Source organism: Zootoca vivipara, chromosome 14, assembly GCF_965207765.1.
Source record: "Zootoca vivipara chromosome 14, rZooViv2.hap1.1, whole genome shotgun sequence".
Taxonomy (NCBI): Eukaryota; Metazoa; Chordata; class Lepidosauria; order Squamata; family Lacertidae; genus Zootoca; species Zootoca vivipara.
The window spans coordinates 44,759,334-44,775,591 of record NC_142597.1 but is presented as its reverse complement, the minus strand read 5'-3'; the positions used below and the strand labels follow the sequence as shown (position 1 = coordinate 44,775,591).

At 48.0% G+C, this 16,258-nt stretch overlaps 1 protein-coding gene across 1 annotated transcript in view; it reads left to right on the top strand.

Moving 5' to 3' along the window:
* Nucleotides 1–7,809: 7,809 nt before the first annotated feature.
* Nucleotides 7,810–16,258, top strand: part of ANKRD13B (ankyrin repeat domain 13B) — a 31,286-nt gene continuing 22,837 nt past the window's right edge. Inside the window, exon 1 of the mRNA XM_035140162.3 lies at nucleotides 7,810–8,189. Within this exon, the coding sequence (XP_034996053.3) occupies nucleotides 8,031–8,189 (159 nt within the window). The 5' untranslated portion in view covers nucleotides 7,810–8,030. The remainder of the gene's footprint in view (nucleotides 8,190–16,258) is intronic.

Sequence of the window (16,258 nt, the reverse complement as noted above, 5' to 3'; positions counted from 1 at the left end):
CCCGAGCCAAAAAGTAGCCTTTGTTTTCCTCGACGCTGAGAAAGCGTTTGATAATCTGATTTGGAAATTCATGAAGAAAACAATGGAAGAGATTGGGATTGAGGGAAATTTTTTAAGGGGAATCAATGCGATATATAAAGAGTAATCAGCTAAATTGTTAATAAATGGCGAAGCCACAGAGGAATTCGAGATTAAAAAAGGTACGAGGCAGGGATGTCCATTGTCCCCTCTCCTATTTATTCTATCAATAGAATGTTTAATTAAGGAGATAAAAGAAGACAAAAATATTAAAGGGTTGAGAGTCAGGAAGAGTGAGATCAAACTTAAGGCCTTTGCGGACGACATTTTAATAATAATGGAGGACCCAGCAGATTCGGTAGGTAAATTGAAATTTAATTAAAAAAATTATGGGGAAATAGCAGGATTTAAAGTGAATATGGGGAAAACCAAAATGATTGTTAAAAATTTGAGGGAAAAGGAAGCGAAAGAATTAGAATTGGCTACGGGCTGGGAGGTGGCGAAGAAGGTAAAATATTTGGGAATAATAGTGACAAAGAATAATGTTAATTTGTATGAGAACAATTATAGAAGGCTGTGGAAGGAAATTGAAAAAGATCTAGAGAAATGGGATAATCTACACCTATCCATAATGGGAAGAATTTCAACGATAAAAATGATGATATTGCCAAAAATCTTATTTTTGTTTCAGATGTTGCCAATTATCGGGAAATTAGAGATCTTTAATAATTGGAAGAGAATTTTAAGTAGATTTATCTGGGGTAAAAAGAAACCTAGAATACAGTTTAAATTATTAACGGATAGCAAGGAGAGGGGAGGTTGGGGTGTACCGGATTTAAAATTATATTATGCAGCGGCAAATTTGTGCTGGTTAAAAGAATGGATTGTGTTAGACAATAGGGAGATTTTAGATCTGGAGGGATTTAGAAATTCTCTTGGGTGGCATGCATACCTTCTGCAAGAAAATGAAAAGATATATAAGGAATTCACTGACCACGTAATTAAAAATTCGATATTCAGGATATGGTTGGAATTTAGGAAATTATTAGAACCAAAGACACCGTGGTGGGCATCACCCTTTGAAATAACGGCCCTGGGGGGGGGGGAGGAAGAAATAAGGAAAAGTGGCTAACGTACCAGGACCTGATAAAGGAGGTAGACAAGCAGTACACATTGACACCATATGAGGAGGTGAAAAATTACTGTGCAAGCTGGTTACAATATACTCAAATACAAAGTTTATTTAGGAAGCATAGGGAAGTCGGTTTTCAGAAAAATAAATCAAAATTACAAGAATTGTTAATTGAAAATGAGGGGAAACAATTGGCAGCAATATATAAATTTTTGTTGGAGTGGAATCTAAAGGACGAATTAGTTAAAGATGTTATGGTAAAATGGGCACAAGATTTCGGTAGGACTATTGAGTGTATAAAATGGGAGAATTTGTGGATAGAAAGTATAAGATTTACAGCTTGCACAGCAATTAAGGAGAACACAATGAAGATGGTATATAGGTGGCACCTGACACCAGAGAAATTAAAGAAGATATATAAAGAAGGTTCAAATAAGTGTTGGAAATGCCACGAACAAATTGGAACGTACATGCATTGTTGGTGGCAGTGTAAAAAAATACAAAGGTTCTGGAACATAATCTATGAGAAGTTAAAGAGGATGTTAAAGTGTACATTTGGGAAATCCCCAGAGCTGTTCTTACTGAGTATGGTTCCCAAAGACATACCCAAGGATAGAAGGAATATTTTATTATACGCGGTGGTAGCAGCAAGGACCCTCATAGCACAGAAATGGAAAAGAGAGGAGACACCGACGGTTTGTGAGTGGCAAAACAAAGTAATAGAGTATATGAATTTAGCAAAGATGACAGCGTATATAAGAAATACCCCGAAACAAAAAATCCAAAGTGAGTGGAAATTATTAGATGATTATTTAATAAAAGAGGGATTAAATTCCGAATTGGTGATATGTTTAAATTAAGATCCGTACAAAGAGATAATATATGTTAGGTTAAAGTAAGGGAAAACCATCCGGAATTAGCCGGAAAGGAAAGTGGGAATGTAACAAGTAAGAGGAAGAGTATACTGTAAGACAACAGTGGACAGACAATCGGAAGTACCTCTACATTTTTCTTTTTTCTTTTCCTTTTTTCACCCCCTTTTTTTTTGTATTCTTATCTTTGTATTATTATTTTTGCTGGTATTTTTTATTACTTTTTTCGTTTTGTGTTTATGCCTTATAAATTATGTTTAAAAATTGCTGTATGAATTAGGTGGTGAATGTTTGGAATTTTGATTTAGTATATATATATATACATACAGGTACATATATATATATATATATATCCTTGGTTATTATGATTTGATTAGTATATTTTTGTATGTGTGGAAGTATTGGCTCTGTACGCATGATTAGAACAAGTTATGATTTATGTAAATTTGTGAAGGAGGGAGCATTGAATCCCCCCTCTTTTTTTTTCTTTTTCCTTTTTCCTTTTGTGATTTTTTGTTGGTTTTTTTTCTTTGTATTTATTTTTTTCCTGTTCCTTTAATATGTAATTTTAAAAATTCTGAAATAAAAATTATATTTTAAAAAAAAAAGAGAGCTTTCGTGTGCATGCACACTTCTCCTGTTGCATTTGAGTATTCATGTTATCATGATGTGCTCACTGGAAGGACAGATCGTGAAGCTGAGGCTCCAATACTTTGGCCACCTCATGAGAAGAGAAGAATCCTTGGAAAAGACCCTGATGTTGGGAAAGATGGAGGGCACTAGGAGAAGGGGACGGCAGAGGACGAGATGGTTGGACAGTGTTCTCGAAGCTACCAACATGAGTCTGACCAAATTGTGGGAGGCAGTGGAAGACAGGAGTGCCTGGCGTGCTCTGGTCCATGGGGTCACGAAGAGTCGGACACGACTAAACGACTAAACAACAACACCATGTTATATTAAGCTTTCATGCATATTGTACACTGTGCGCATACACACACACACACACACACACACACACACACACACACAGTGTGTGTGTGTGTGTGTGTATGGTAAAAGGACCCCTAACCATTAGGTCCAGTCGTGACCGACTCTGGGGTTGCGGCGCTCATCTCGTGTTATTGGCCGAGGGAGCTGGTGTACAGCTTCCGGGTCTTGTGGCCAGCATGACAAAGCCGCTTCTGGCGAACCAGAGCAGTGCACGGAAATGCTGTTTACCTTCCTGCAGGAGCAGCACCTATTTATCTCCTTGCATTTTGACGTGCTTTCAAACTTCTAGGTTGGCAGGAGCTGGGACCGAGCAACGGGAGCTCACCCCGTCATAGGGATTCGAACAGCCGACCTTCTGATCAGCAAGCCCTAGGGGACCTCACTGGCACCACTGAGGCCATGAGCACCATGTTGGGGACCACTGGCCTGGGGAGTTGACTCTCTCTCTCTCTCATCAGAGTTCCTTTTTATTATTTTTTTGAAAATAATTTTTATTCACTTTTCCAATTAAACAAAACATAAAACACACATACATACATACATACACACAAACATGCACAAAAATAAAACTTATTAATTACATCATATATTCATCTAATCTCTTTTTGCTCTGCCGAGCTGTGAGTGACCTCCCTCCCTTCAAACGGCTTTATTATTTCACTCCTATCTCGCAGTTCCTTTTGCAAACTCAGTCCAATTTCGTAGGATTTATTTCAGTCCTGCAAGTGTATTTAAACTTGTACAGTTTTTTTCCATATGTTGTTTGTTTAGTCGTTTAGTCGTGTCCGACTCTTTGTGACCCCATGGTCCATAGCAATCCAGGTACTCCTGTCTTCCACTGCCTCCCGCAGTTTGGTCAAACTCATGTTCGTAACCATCTCATCCTCTGTCGTCCCCTTCTCCTAGTGCCCTCAATCTTTCCCAACATCAGGGTCTTTTCCAAGGATTCTTCTCTTCTCATGAGGTGGCCAAAGTATTGGAGCCTCAGCTTCAGGATCTGTCCTTCCAGTGAGCACTCAGGGCTGATTTCCTTAAGAATGGATAGGTTTGATCTTCTTGCAGTCCATGGGACTCTCAAGAGTCTCCTCCAGCACCATATAGTCAATGAATTTTCCATATAGTCAATAAATTTACTCCACTCGCTCTGGAACTTTGCCTCTCCCTGGTTTCGGGTCCCACAGGTCAACTTTGCCAGTTCAGCATAGTCCATCATTTTTGTCTGCCACTCCTCAATAGTTGGTACATCCTGCGTTTTCCACTTTGGGGCTAGTAAACATCAGAGTTCCTTTTGGAGGAAGGACAGGCTATACAGTACATTAAATGAAATACTGTAGTGTAAAAACTATATATTATATTTGTCTTTCCATATATTATATTTATCTTCCCATTTATTTATTTTACATTTGTATTCTACTTTTCCTCCAAGGAGCTCAAGGCAGCATACGCAGGTCAGTCCCCTACAATGTAATATTCACAACGACCCTGCAAGGTAGGCTGGTTGGAGAGGTAGTGAGTGCCCGGCAAATGCTTTCACCACCGTGAGCTTAAAAACGTAAGAAGGGCCCTGCTGGATCAGGCCAAAAGGGAGCCCATTTGGCCCAGCATCCTATTCTCACGGTGGTCAATCAGATCCCCTAATGAGATCCACCCACGAGAAGCAGCCTAGCACACCACCACTCCTCCCTCCAGTCATTTCCAGCGACTGGTATTCAGAAGCATTCTTTCCTCTGACCATGCAGAACAGGGGTAGGGTCAGGGCTGAGTGGGGATTTGAACCCAGGTCTTCCTAACCCTAGCCCAAGACTGTAACCACTATCCCACAAGGGCTTCCCCTTGTGGCTTGTCTAGGAAGTTCATCCTTTGTCATTCTCACTCTGGAATTGCAGCCGTCCTAGAATCATAGAATCATAGAGTTGGAAGAGTCCACAAGGGCCATCCAGTCCAACCCCCTGCCAAGCAGGAAACACCATCAAAGCATTCCTGACAGATGGCTGTCAAGCCTCTGCTTAAAGACCTCCAAAGAAGGAGACTCCATCACACTCCTTCGCAGCAAATTCCACTGCCGAACAGCTCTTACTGTCAGGAAGTTCTTCCTAATGTTTAGGTGGAATCTTCTTTTTTGAAGTTTGAATCCATTGCTCCGTGTCCGCTTCTCTGGAGCAGCAGTCCTGCACCTGGAATTCCAGCTGTGGTCTGATCCTGGACGGAATCCTAAATCTGCTTGCAAGATCCCACACTCCTTGCAGAGATTACCCACCTGCATGACTAAGCAAGCTCTCGGCAGCTGGTTATTTTCTCTCTCTCTCTCTCTCTCTCTCTCTCTCTCTTTCTCTCTCTCTCTCCTGACCATGTAGAGAGGAAGCTTACTGTGTTCCTCTTTAAACCAGCCTTTAATTCAGAACCATGAGGACTAGCATCTTGCTTCGTTTTTCAGTGGAAGGGTCATAGCTCTGTGGTATAGAGAGCATCTGTGTTGCATGCGGGGACCCCCAGATTCAATCCCACAATGGAATCAACCAGGTAGGGCTGGGAGAGGACCCTACCCGAAATCCTAAAAAGCTGCTTCTGCTGCCAGTCAGTGTAGCTGACAACACTGGGAAAGGATATTTCTGTTAATTTGTTCCTTTATTCAGATCCAAGAGGTCTAGAGCCTTGCTTTATTTTTAGGAAAAGGAGCCCACTGGTCCCACACAATATAAGATGCTCTCCTCCTCTGTAATGCCTGTCTGGAAATCAAATGGTGGGAGAAGCGATGGATTTGTATCAGGGTGGAGAAGCTGCAGCCTGCCTAGGACCCTCGTACCTACGGGACCACCTTTCTTGGTATGCCCAGCGGAGGGCCTTAAGGTCCATAAATAACAACACTTGAGGTCCTGAGCCTCAAGGAGGTTAGATTTTGTTTCAACTAGGGCCAGGGCCTTTTCAGCACTGGCCCCGACTTGGTGGAACGCTCCGTCACAAGAGACCAGGGTCCTGCGGGATTTGACATCTTTCTGCAGGGCCTGCAAGACGGAGCTGTTCCACCTGGTCTTCGGCTTAGACTCACTCTGACCCCTTATATGGGATTTGGTATATAAATTTTCCCTTGGCTTTTTTGCTGGCCCAAGTAGGAACAGCATGGATAGCTGGCTCGGGTGAATATCTGATGTTTCCTCCCTTTATGGTCTTGATTTATGCGCTGCTACTAAAATGAGGCTGCATTTTAAACTGTATTTTAAGCTGTAATTTAAGCCTTATTTTAATTAACTGTTGTTTGTTGTTGTTTTTCTTCTATTACGTTTTATTGTAATTTATATTTTGTGTTAGCCGCCCTGAACCCGGCAATGGCCGGGGAATAAATAAATAAATTATTATTTATTATCATTATAGTATTATGTTGGGCTCCAAATCTACCACCAGCCTCAGACAGCATGGTCAGTCAACAACATCTGGAGGGCCACAGATGGACTTTAGGGTTTGATCCAGCTACAGGGTCCTGCTTATTTTCAGAGGGACGAACCCCCTCTCTGCCCTAGAGAGACCCCCAGAAGCCGCTGCGGGTGAAAATGGTCGGTGCTGGGGGAAATGGAGCAACACCCAAGCCTGGTCTGAGGCAGGGGGCAGCCATCGCCCTAGAGCCACACGAAGGAAGCTATGGGATGCTAAGGAAGCTGGCCTACATCAGAAGAGGCCATTGGTCTACCTGGCTCACTATTGTCTACACCAGGCACCCCTAAACTTCGGCCCTCCAGATGTTTTGGACTGCAATTCCCATCTTCCCTGACCACTGGTCCTGTTAGCTAGGGATCATGGGAGTTGTAGGCCAAAACATCTGGAGGGCCGCAGTTTGGGGATGCCTGGTCTACACTGACAGGGTTTGGGGGACCGAACCTTGGGTCAGGCCAGGTCTTCTGCCACTGAGCCACGACCCTTCCTTTACAAATAAACCAAGATCCCGCCACTCAAGCTTTGAAACGGCATCACATGAAGAAGAAGAAGAAGAAGAAGAAGAAGAAGAAGAAGAAGAAGAAGAAGAGGAGGAGGAGGAGGAGGAGGAGGGGGAGGAGTAGGATTAGGAGTAGTAGTTTGGATTTGATATCCCGCTTTATCGCTACCCGAAGGAGTCTCAAAGCAGCTAACATTCTCCTTTCCCTTCCTCCCCCACAACAAACACTCTGTGAGGTGGGTGGGGCTGAGAGACTTCAGAGAAGTGTGACTAGCCCAAGGTCACCCAGCAGCTGCATGTGGAGGAGTGGAGATGCAAACCCGGTTCCCCAGATTACGAGTCTACCGCTCTTAACCACTACACCACACTGGCTCTCAGCACAGGAGACAATTCCTAGGGGCCAAGGGGTCTTCACAGAGACCCCAGTAAAATATTTGAGGGGCCACCCCCCAAAAAAAAGTGTATGGACATTGCCATTCAAATGATGTGTGCGCACCATATTTTGTGATTGATTATGCAGGATGGGGCTCCCCTGGGCTCCCCAATATTTTATTCACCTTGGCACCCCTGGAGCGAAGCTGAGTCAGATCAATGTCCCACCTTCTTCAGTGCTGTCTACACTGACCGGCAGCAACGGCTCTCTAGGCTAGCAGCCTTTCCCCACCCTTCCTGGACGTGTCAGGGATGTGGCACCGCGACCTTCTTCTTCTGCGCGCAAAGCAGATGCTCCGACACTCATGCGCCCCCCCCCTCCATCCCTCACGCTGCCAGCCCCCTCGGAAGACTACAAGTCCCGTGGTGCCCTGCTGCCGCGTCTGCCTCCCCCCCCTCCCCAAGCTGGGGCGAGGCAGGAGCTTCCCCAGTCCTTTGCAGCTGCGGGGGCAGCGGTGGTTTGCGGGGTGGGGTGGGGGTACCCCCATCCTCTCCATCCCGCCGCGCGCCACCCTCGCGCCGCCTCCTCCTGCATTTCCTCCTCCCTCCCCCTCGCCCTCCCCTCTGCTGCTGCTCGGCGGAGAGGCCCGCAGCGTCGATCCCCCTCCCTCCCTCCCTCCCTCCCTCCCTCTTTCCTGCCCAGCCCGGCCCGGCGGCGCACATGCGGCTGCAGCCCGCCCGACGGCCTCGCCCCGGTGCCAAAAGGATGCTGGCCGCCTCTCCCGGTGCCAGGAAGGGCGCCGAGGCCGGGTACCCGCTCCACTCCCTGGTGTGGCACAACCAGCCCCGCGAGCTCGAGGCCGAGCTCAGCTCCAAGCAGGTGGGTGTCCCTGGGAGCTGGCGGGGCTGGGCTTGGTGGGGGCGGACGGGCGAGGAGAGGGGAGGGGAGGCTGCCTGGGGTCCCACCCTAACAATAGAGAGAGGGGCTGAGGAGGCGCCCGGCGGCGCGGCTCCGAGGAAGCGCTCTCGCCATCCTTCGCGGGAACAGGGGCTTCCCCCGATATCTGCAACCACCAGGCGCCCGCAAGAGAGAGAGGGGGGATGGATGGGGGGCAGGGAGGGGAAGGTGCCATGATTTGGGGGGTGGGAGGGAGGAGAGGCTTGTGGTAGCCCCGGGGGGGGGAATCCTGTTGGGCACAGAATGGGCAAAGTATATTTGTAGGCGGGGGAGATCCCCAAAAGAAAAATAACAGTGTATGTTAATGACAGAGTCCAGCATATTGGGGGGGGAGTTGGGGACAAGTTCATTGTCTGGCAGGGGGGCTCCTTGCCCAGCCTCTAGTGCCAACCATGTTTGGGAGGAGGGCTGCTCTTGATGTAGCTCCCTCTCCTACAAACACACAAACATTGTGGTTCCTACAGAGCTGTTGGGATATTAGGGGTTGGGCATCAAAAGGCAAGGGGATAGGGGGACTTGGAGTTTTGTGGGGTTCCTAAGGAACGGAGGGCCCTTCTCCCCCCCCGGCCTCCTCCCCCAGTCTTGGCACCAGACGCTCTCTTTCCAGGGTTTGGCATTGGCGACTGTGGCTTGGCACAAGCAGATCCCTCCGCCACCCTGAAACCCTCTGGCAGCAAACAGCCTTCAGGATCCTCCCTAAGGTGAGGAAAGCCATGGCGCTGTCTTTGGCATGCCTAAAAGAGAGAGAGAGAGACATGGGCATGACGCACAGTAAAAGAGGGCACCTGAGCATGTGCAGAGAAGCCTTCGTTTGATGCTGCAGAAGCGTAATAGGACCCAACTCTTTGGAGGCTATGTGGCCTCAAGGTGGCCAAAGGAGGGGAGGGCCCTGACTTCCTTCCTGCGCTCCCCCCCCCCAATGAGCAAGAACTTGAGATCTAGCACCATGCTGGGGCTTAACTGAATCCCATGTCCATTTCCACTACACCTGCTATTCACTCCTTCCAAAAGCTGAGGGATGGAATAAACAACCTCCCTGCTTATGATGTTTATTCGATGATGATGATAATTTTGCTATTTATACCCCTCCCATCTGGCTGGGTTTCCCCAGCCACTCTTGCTTGGGGTTCACATAATTACTTTATGCGCTACACAATTTATTATTTTGCTCTACATTACAGGGGTCCCACTTCAGAAATTAATCATGTCCCGACGATCCCCAATTCTGGGGTTGCCTCTGATTTGCTGTCACGGAGGTCGTCGTTTGCCTCGTTCTCACAAACACCTCCATCCTAGGCTAAGCTGTGGCCCTCCAGGTGTATCTTGGACTACAAATCCCATCATCCCTGACCGTTGGTTGTTCTGGATGGGGCTGATGGGAGCCAGAGTCTTAACAGGTTACCCGCTCCTGCTTTAGGACACTGTTCCCCAATCTAGGTAAAGGTAAAGGGGCCCCTGACCATCAGGTCCAGTCGTGTCCGACTCTGGGGTTGCGGCTCTCATCTCGCTGTATAGGCCGAGGGAGCCGGCGTTTGTCCGCAGACAGCTTCCGGGTCATGTGGCCAGCAGGACTAAGCCGCTTCTGGCGAACCAGAGCAGCACATGGAAACGCCGTTTACCTTCCCGCCGGAGCGGTCCCTATTTATTTACTTGCACTTTGATGTGCTTTCGAACTGCTAGGTGGGCAGGAGCAGGGACCGAGCAACGGGAGCTCACCCCGTCGCAGGGATTCGAACCGCCGACCTTCTGATCAGCAAGCCCTAGACTCTGTGGTTTAACCCTCAGCGCCACCTGGGTCCCTACGTTCCCCAATCTAGTGCCCTCCAAAAAGAAAAATCAGAGATACCCTGGACAGCATCTCCAGGTGGGGCTGGGAGAGACCACCTGAAACCCTGGAGAGGTGCTGCCGGTCAGTGTAGGTGATACCAAACTAGATGGACTGTTGGTCTGAGTCACAACAAGGCAGCTTCTCGGACTGCCACCCTCACCAGCCCCAGCGAGTCTGGCCAGTGGTCCGGGATTGTTGAAACTCACAAAATCTTACCATTTCCTTACCGTTATCCCTCACCTTTCTTGCAACACACCTGCCAGCCCAGGTATAGAACAGATCCACACCGGCTTCGCTTCCCCTGTGCTCTGAAGATGAACAGCTCTGCTGGGTTAGCCAAACAGGGATCCTAGTTTGCGATGGGTAAGGCTATCAGCACCTCTTGGCTCCAAATTGAACAGCTGTGTTTAAGGCTGTGTCCTCAATGCCAAGTTGCTGGAGAACAACATCCTTCACCCTAGGCTTACAAGACTCTCTTGGCTTCCAATTGATGCTGAAAACAGGATGCTGAACTGGCTGGACCCTCCAGGCCTGCTTTTGCATTCTTGGACAATATTGCATAAAATTTAGCCTGCTTCAAGCTTTCGGTAGGGAGGCAGGGTGATCGTTTTGGTGATCAATAAGTACAGTTGTACCCTGGACCCCAAACGCCTTGGGAGTCAAACGTTTTGGCTCCCAAACGCCGCAAACCTGGAAGTGAGTGTTCCGGTTTGCGAACGTTCTTTGGAAGCCGAACGTCTGACGCGGCTTCTGCAGCTTCCGATTGTGTGCAGGAAGCTCCTGCGGCCAATTGGAAGCCGCACCTTGGTTGTTGAACATTTTCGAAAGTCGAACGGACTTCTGGAACGGATTCCGTTCGACAACCAAGGTGTGACTATCCATTAGAGAGCAATCAAGTTCCAAGCAAAGGAAAACTTTCCATCTGTTGGTACCTGTAATATCCAAAGGTGGAACCTCCACAATCAGAGGAAGTATACCTGTGAGAACCGGAGACAAGGCTTCCTGGACTGAGTGCTTTGCTCAGTGCAGGGTCTGAGACCCAGGGTGGAAGGAGAGCATAACAGATGGGTGGTCTCAGCTTCAAGGGGAAGGGGAGAGACCTCTGCCTCCAGAGGTGTTCTGTTCCATCTTGTGTCTGATAGTCTTTCAGGCCTTTGAAGGCCCCTGTCGTGGTTCTCCCCCTCCGTCCCGCAAGCACACTCTGCTGCAGAAAAGCTTGGAAGCAGTGAACTGGGGAAGAGCTCTGGGCTTCTGGAAGCCCACAGTGAAGGACAGCAAAGGCACCTGCTTAGCTGGCAACAGAAAACTGCTCACCTTTTCCCAGCCTGGTGCTCTCAAGGTGTTTCGTACTACAACTGCCATCAGCCCCAGTCAGCGCAGCCGAGAGACACTAAGGCAGATGGGACTTGTAGTCTGAAAGAACTGGAGGGCACCAGGCCGGGGAAAGTTGCAATGGCTGGCTGCTGGAAGACACCTCACCTTTGCCATCCTTTTATTAACGGAAGAAAATTACCTATAAATAATGGGAATTTCCACCCCCACCCCAGTTAGCTTATATAGGATTGCAGTCTTAAGGGACGTTGTGGGACGGGGTCCAGGAAATTGGATGGCCCGCTGTCAGGGATTCTTCAGCTGTGATTCCTGCATTGCAGGGGGTTGGACTAGATGACTCTTGGGGGTCCCTTCCAAACTCTGATTCTGGAAGTTTCATCTTCCTCCTCCTGGATCCAGCAACTCTGGCCAAGTGGAATAGCATGGAAGTGGAGGAATGGAATTGAAAAAAGGGCATTTGACTCTGCTCCCAGGGGTGTTGCTCGCTCCTTAAAGGAACAGGCCCCATCCAGAAGTGGCTGGCACCCATTGGGCCTGGTAGGGCAGAAGACAGGGGATCTGAACAGTAGGCGGAGGCAGAGCTAACGATGGGCGGTGGCAACACATTCTAGTTTTGACCCCATCTTCTTCATCCCTGCTAAGTTCTACAAGGGACAACACTGAGATTGAGGAGGAAGCTGGCAGCCCCAGAGACCAGCAGGCAGCAAGAATGCAGTTAGAGGTGTGGGGCTGGCTGAGGGAGGAGTGAGATTGGGAGGGCAGTGCCCCATTCGCCCTAGACAACCAGCCTCCATTGGACACACCACCTGGCAGGAAGCTGTCTATGCAGACCCTATCCTCCTCCCCGCTGAGTTCTACAAGGCGCAATACTGAAATTGAGGGAGAAGCTGACTGTTCTGGTGACTGGCAGGCAGCAAAAAGGATGGACTGAGGTTGGTGGGTAGAGTTGGCAGACCTTCAGATCTGATCCGAAGTTTCCAGGTTTGCTTGATCCTCCCTCCTGGTGGTGGGTGGGCTTGAATTTCCAAGTTATTGGAACTTATTAAGAAGACTGTGCATGATGCATCTTGCCAGCTTCAGCCCAGCAGCCTGCAAATTCTAACATAGACATTTTGTGGGGTCTGCCCAACCCCTCTCCCACTTAACCTCCATTTCCAGGGCCTTGCTTCTCTGGCGATCCCTCGTAGCCGAGTAAGATTGTCTTCCGTGAACAGTGAGTCTTAACAGTGAGTCCGTAAGCAACTGTGGAGGCCAATATGGATCCACACGTCCTTCCACAGTGGGGACATCGGTTTCCGGGCAGGAGTTGATCACAGTGTGGATTTGCCAAGCATGCCTTCCTCTTAGCACATTTCTCCCTTTCGTCCTGAGTTTGAGCGTCTTCAAAGACCATGACACCTTTGGTAAAGGCTTTTCTCCAACTGGAGCGCTCGCAGGCCCGTGTTTCCCAATTGTTGGTGTTTATACTACATTTTTAAAGATTTGCCTTGAGAGAGTCTTTAAACCTCTTTTGTTGACTACCAGCATTACACTTTCCATTTTTATGTTCGGAATAGAGTAGTTGCTTTGGAAGTCGATCATCAGGCATCCGGACAACATGACCAGTCCAACGAAGTTGACGTTGAAGAATCATTGCTCCAACACTGGTGATCTTTGCTTCTTCCAGTACACTGATATTAGTTCACCTGTCTACCCAAGTGATGTGTAAACATTTTCAGAGACACCATTGATGGAATCTTTCGAGGAGCTGAAGATGGCTTTTATAAGTGGTCCATGTTTCGCAATAATGCAGTCAGGTTGATACTACAATGGCTTTGTAAACAAGCATTTTGGTTTCCCTGCAAATGTCCCAGTGTGCTTCATTCGGGAGAAAGCTGCATTTGCAGGGCTCAGGCGATGCTGGATTTCGGCATCAATATCAGCCCTTGTGGAAAGATAACTGTCCAGGTAGGAGAAGTGATCAACACTTTTCAACGTTATACCATTGAGGTGGATTTGTGGCACTGCGGAGGTGTTGTTTTGTGCTTGTTGGTGCAGTGCTTTGGTTTTTCGGATGTTGAGCGATGGGCCAAGCTTTCCATAAGCTGTGAAGATATTTAGGATGGTTTGGAGGTCATCCTCTGAGTGTGCACACACTACGTTGCCATCAGCATAATGAAGCTCTATGAAGGAAGTTAACCTGGGGCAGTCCCTAGGTCTCAGGTGAGGGCCCCGAAATCTCAGGGTCCGGGATCCTCCTGACTTGATCACCCTGCTAGGGTCTGGTGGGGCACTGCCCCATTTGTGACAGATGGATGAGACATCACCGCTGAAATCTAGGGCCTGGTGCATGAATCTCAGACACCTAAAGGCACAGCTCAGGCGTTGTTTGCCAGACCTTCTCAATTCCGGGTGAGATGTGTTTGCAGAAACCGTCCTTGCCACACCCGGATTTCCCCCTTTTTCTTAACAATGAACAGCGGTGAGGCGTGGCTGGGGATCTGCCGGCAAACAAACAAGATCATGCTCTGAGCTTTGGGGTTTATGGTATTGACTATCAAGGGTAGATCTAGGGCAGGAGAGGATATGTGGGGCTGTGCAGGGGCATTTGGGTTCCTGTTTGGCTTCCGAGAGGCGGCAGGTGTCTTGTCTGTGCTGGGGGCGGCAGTCAATGGTCTTAATTTGGCTTCTCTCTCCCACCACTTCCATCCCATTGTGCCTTACCCTCCAAATTTCAAAATAACACAGGGCACACTGAGGCTGGTGGGAGTTGTAGTTTGGGTTGGCACAAGTTGCTAAGGAAGCCGTCCTTTTGGTGGCCAGGATGGGCATCTGAATATTCAGTGCTGGCCAGCAAGAATCTGAAATGCACCTTGAGGCTGCTATTTACAATGGTTGTGTTTCCCCCTTTCTATAAGTGTGGTTATAATAGTAGTAGTAGTACAGTAATAATAATAATAATAATAATAATAATAATAATAATAATAATAATAATATGTTGTTGTTGTTGTTGTTGTTGTTGTTATTTATACCCCGCCCATCTGGCTGGGTTTCCCCAGCCACTCTGGGCTGCTTCCAACAGAATATTAAAATACAATAATCTATTAAACATTAAAAGCTTCCCTAAACAGGGCTGCCTTCTGAAAGTCTGGTAGTTGTTTTTGTCTTTGACATCTGGTGGGAGAGCATTCCACAGGGTGGGTGCCACTACTGAGAAGGCCCTTTGCCTGGTTCCCTGCAACTTGGCTTCTCGCAAAGAGGGAACTGCCAGAAGGCTCTGGGCGCTGGACCTCAGTGTCCGGGCTGAACAATGGGGGTGGAGATGCTCCTTCAGGTATATATGGTTCATTCGTCCAGTCTCCTTCCATCAGAGACCAACTGGGGACCTTCTGGAAAACTCACTAGTGTGCCCAGGAGAAACGGAAGCATTCCCCTGTTGTTTGTTCTTCTGTATCTGGTATTCAATAGACTTCCTCTGGGTATGGGGGCTCTACTTAGCCGTTGTAGCCAAGGATAAAGATCTGCTCCTCCATAAATTTAGGTCACCCTTCCCCCCCCCCCATTTAATCTAGCAGTTGACACAACTTCTCGTGAAGTCTTTTTAAGCGTGCTTTCCTGAATAAATTACCCCCCCCCAAAAAAATTCCGCTGTTGACGAACTGCCAATTTTACTCCCCCCCCCAATGTTCTTGTATTGTGAGATACATGGAAGTGGACTGACATTAGTTAATGCCTTGAGTGGGGAATGCACTCTGCACAGACTCAGAGACTTAGTGGAGACTATGCTCTGTTTGCAGAACTTCTTCCTCCTCTTTGTCCTGATTACTTTTCACTCCATATTTGCCTGGCAAATGGCCCCTAGGCCTCGGGTTCAGTTTCCTGGTTTATAAAAGCAGAACCTCTCAGAACGCTTATTGATGAATGCTTCCCCCTCCCTCCCCCTGTTGCTCTTCGTTATTTTAAGGCCACTGTCTGTTACCTGTAGTGGATGGTTCTAAATTTGCATAAATGCAAAGAGATCTGAGATCAGGTTGATTAATTTCCTTATCTTAGAAATGGCTTCATCAAAGAGCTGCCTGGGGGAACCAGAATTGTATTATGCCAAAGAAACTGACCCCACCCTAGGATGTACCCCATTAAAGAGCCATCTAAGATCCCACATATCTTAGGGTGGGAGGAAAAAGTCTTTTCCAGATCAAAGGGGCTAGTAACTTGGGAGGAATATTTTAGAGCTGTGCTTTGACTTGCTCCTAAGACTTGAGACCAAGTGATGTTCAGGGTCTAGGAAGGATGTCTCTTCCCATTGGTGGGACCCAACGCTGGACTTTGGGAAGGCGAAAGCTTCTGAGCATGTACAGAGTGCCCACCCCTCGCTACGCTCTTTCCGCGAGGACAAATCAACCAAGGCGCACAATGTCCAAGGAGCGAGGACAGTTAATTGAAACTCGAGAGGGTGATTTTCTCTCTCTTAGTGCCACACTCTTTTAATTACTTTAATGAAAAAGGTTTGTAATTAAAGGGAAACGACAGATCTTCCCGCAGTGGCTGGTGGGGATAGGAGCGGAAGATGGAACCGGGGATTATTTCAGCTTTTGGGGCAGAAAGGAGGGAAGAGGTGTGTAGCAGGTGAGGGAAAGGAAGCCACGGACTTGTGAAGTCACACCCTGGGGAGTGGATATTGGGGTGTGGGAGTCAGGGCTGAGCGCTGCTTTCAAGCCAGGAAAGGCGCACACACACACACACACACACACACACCGTATTGGGCTATTGTGTACAAGTGGGGCTGTCATACGTCCGGAGTTCCTGGACATTTTTGGAATACTGCAGTCTGCAGCAGTGTCCGGGCGAAAAT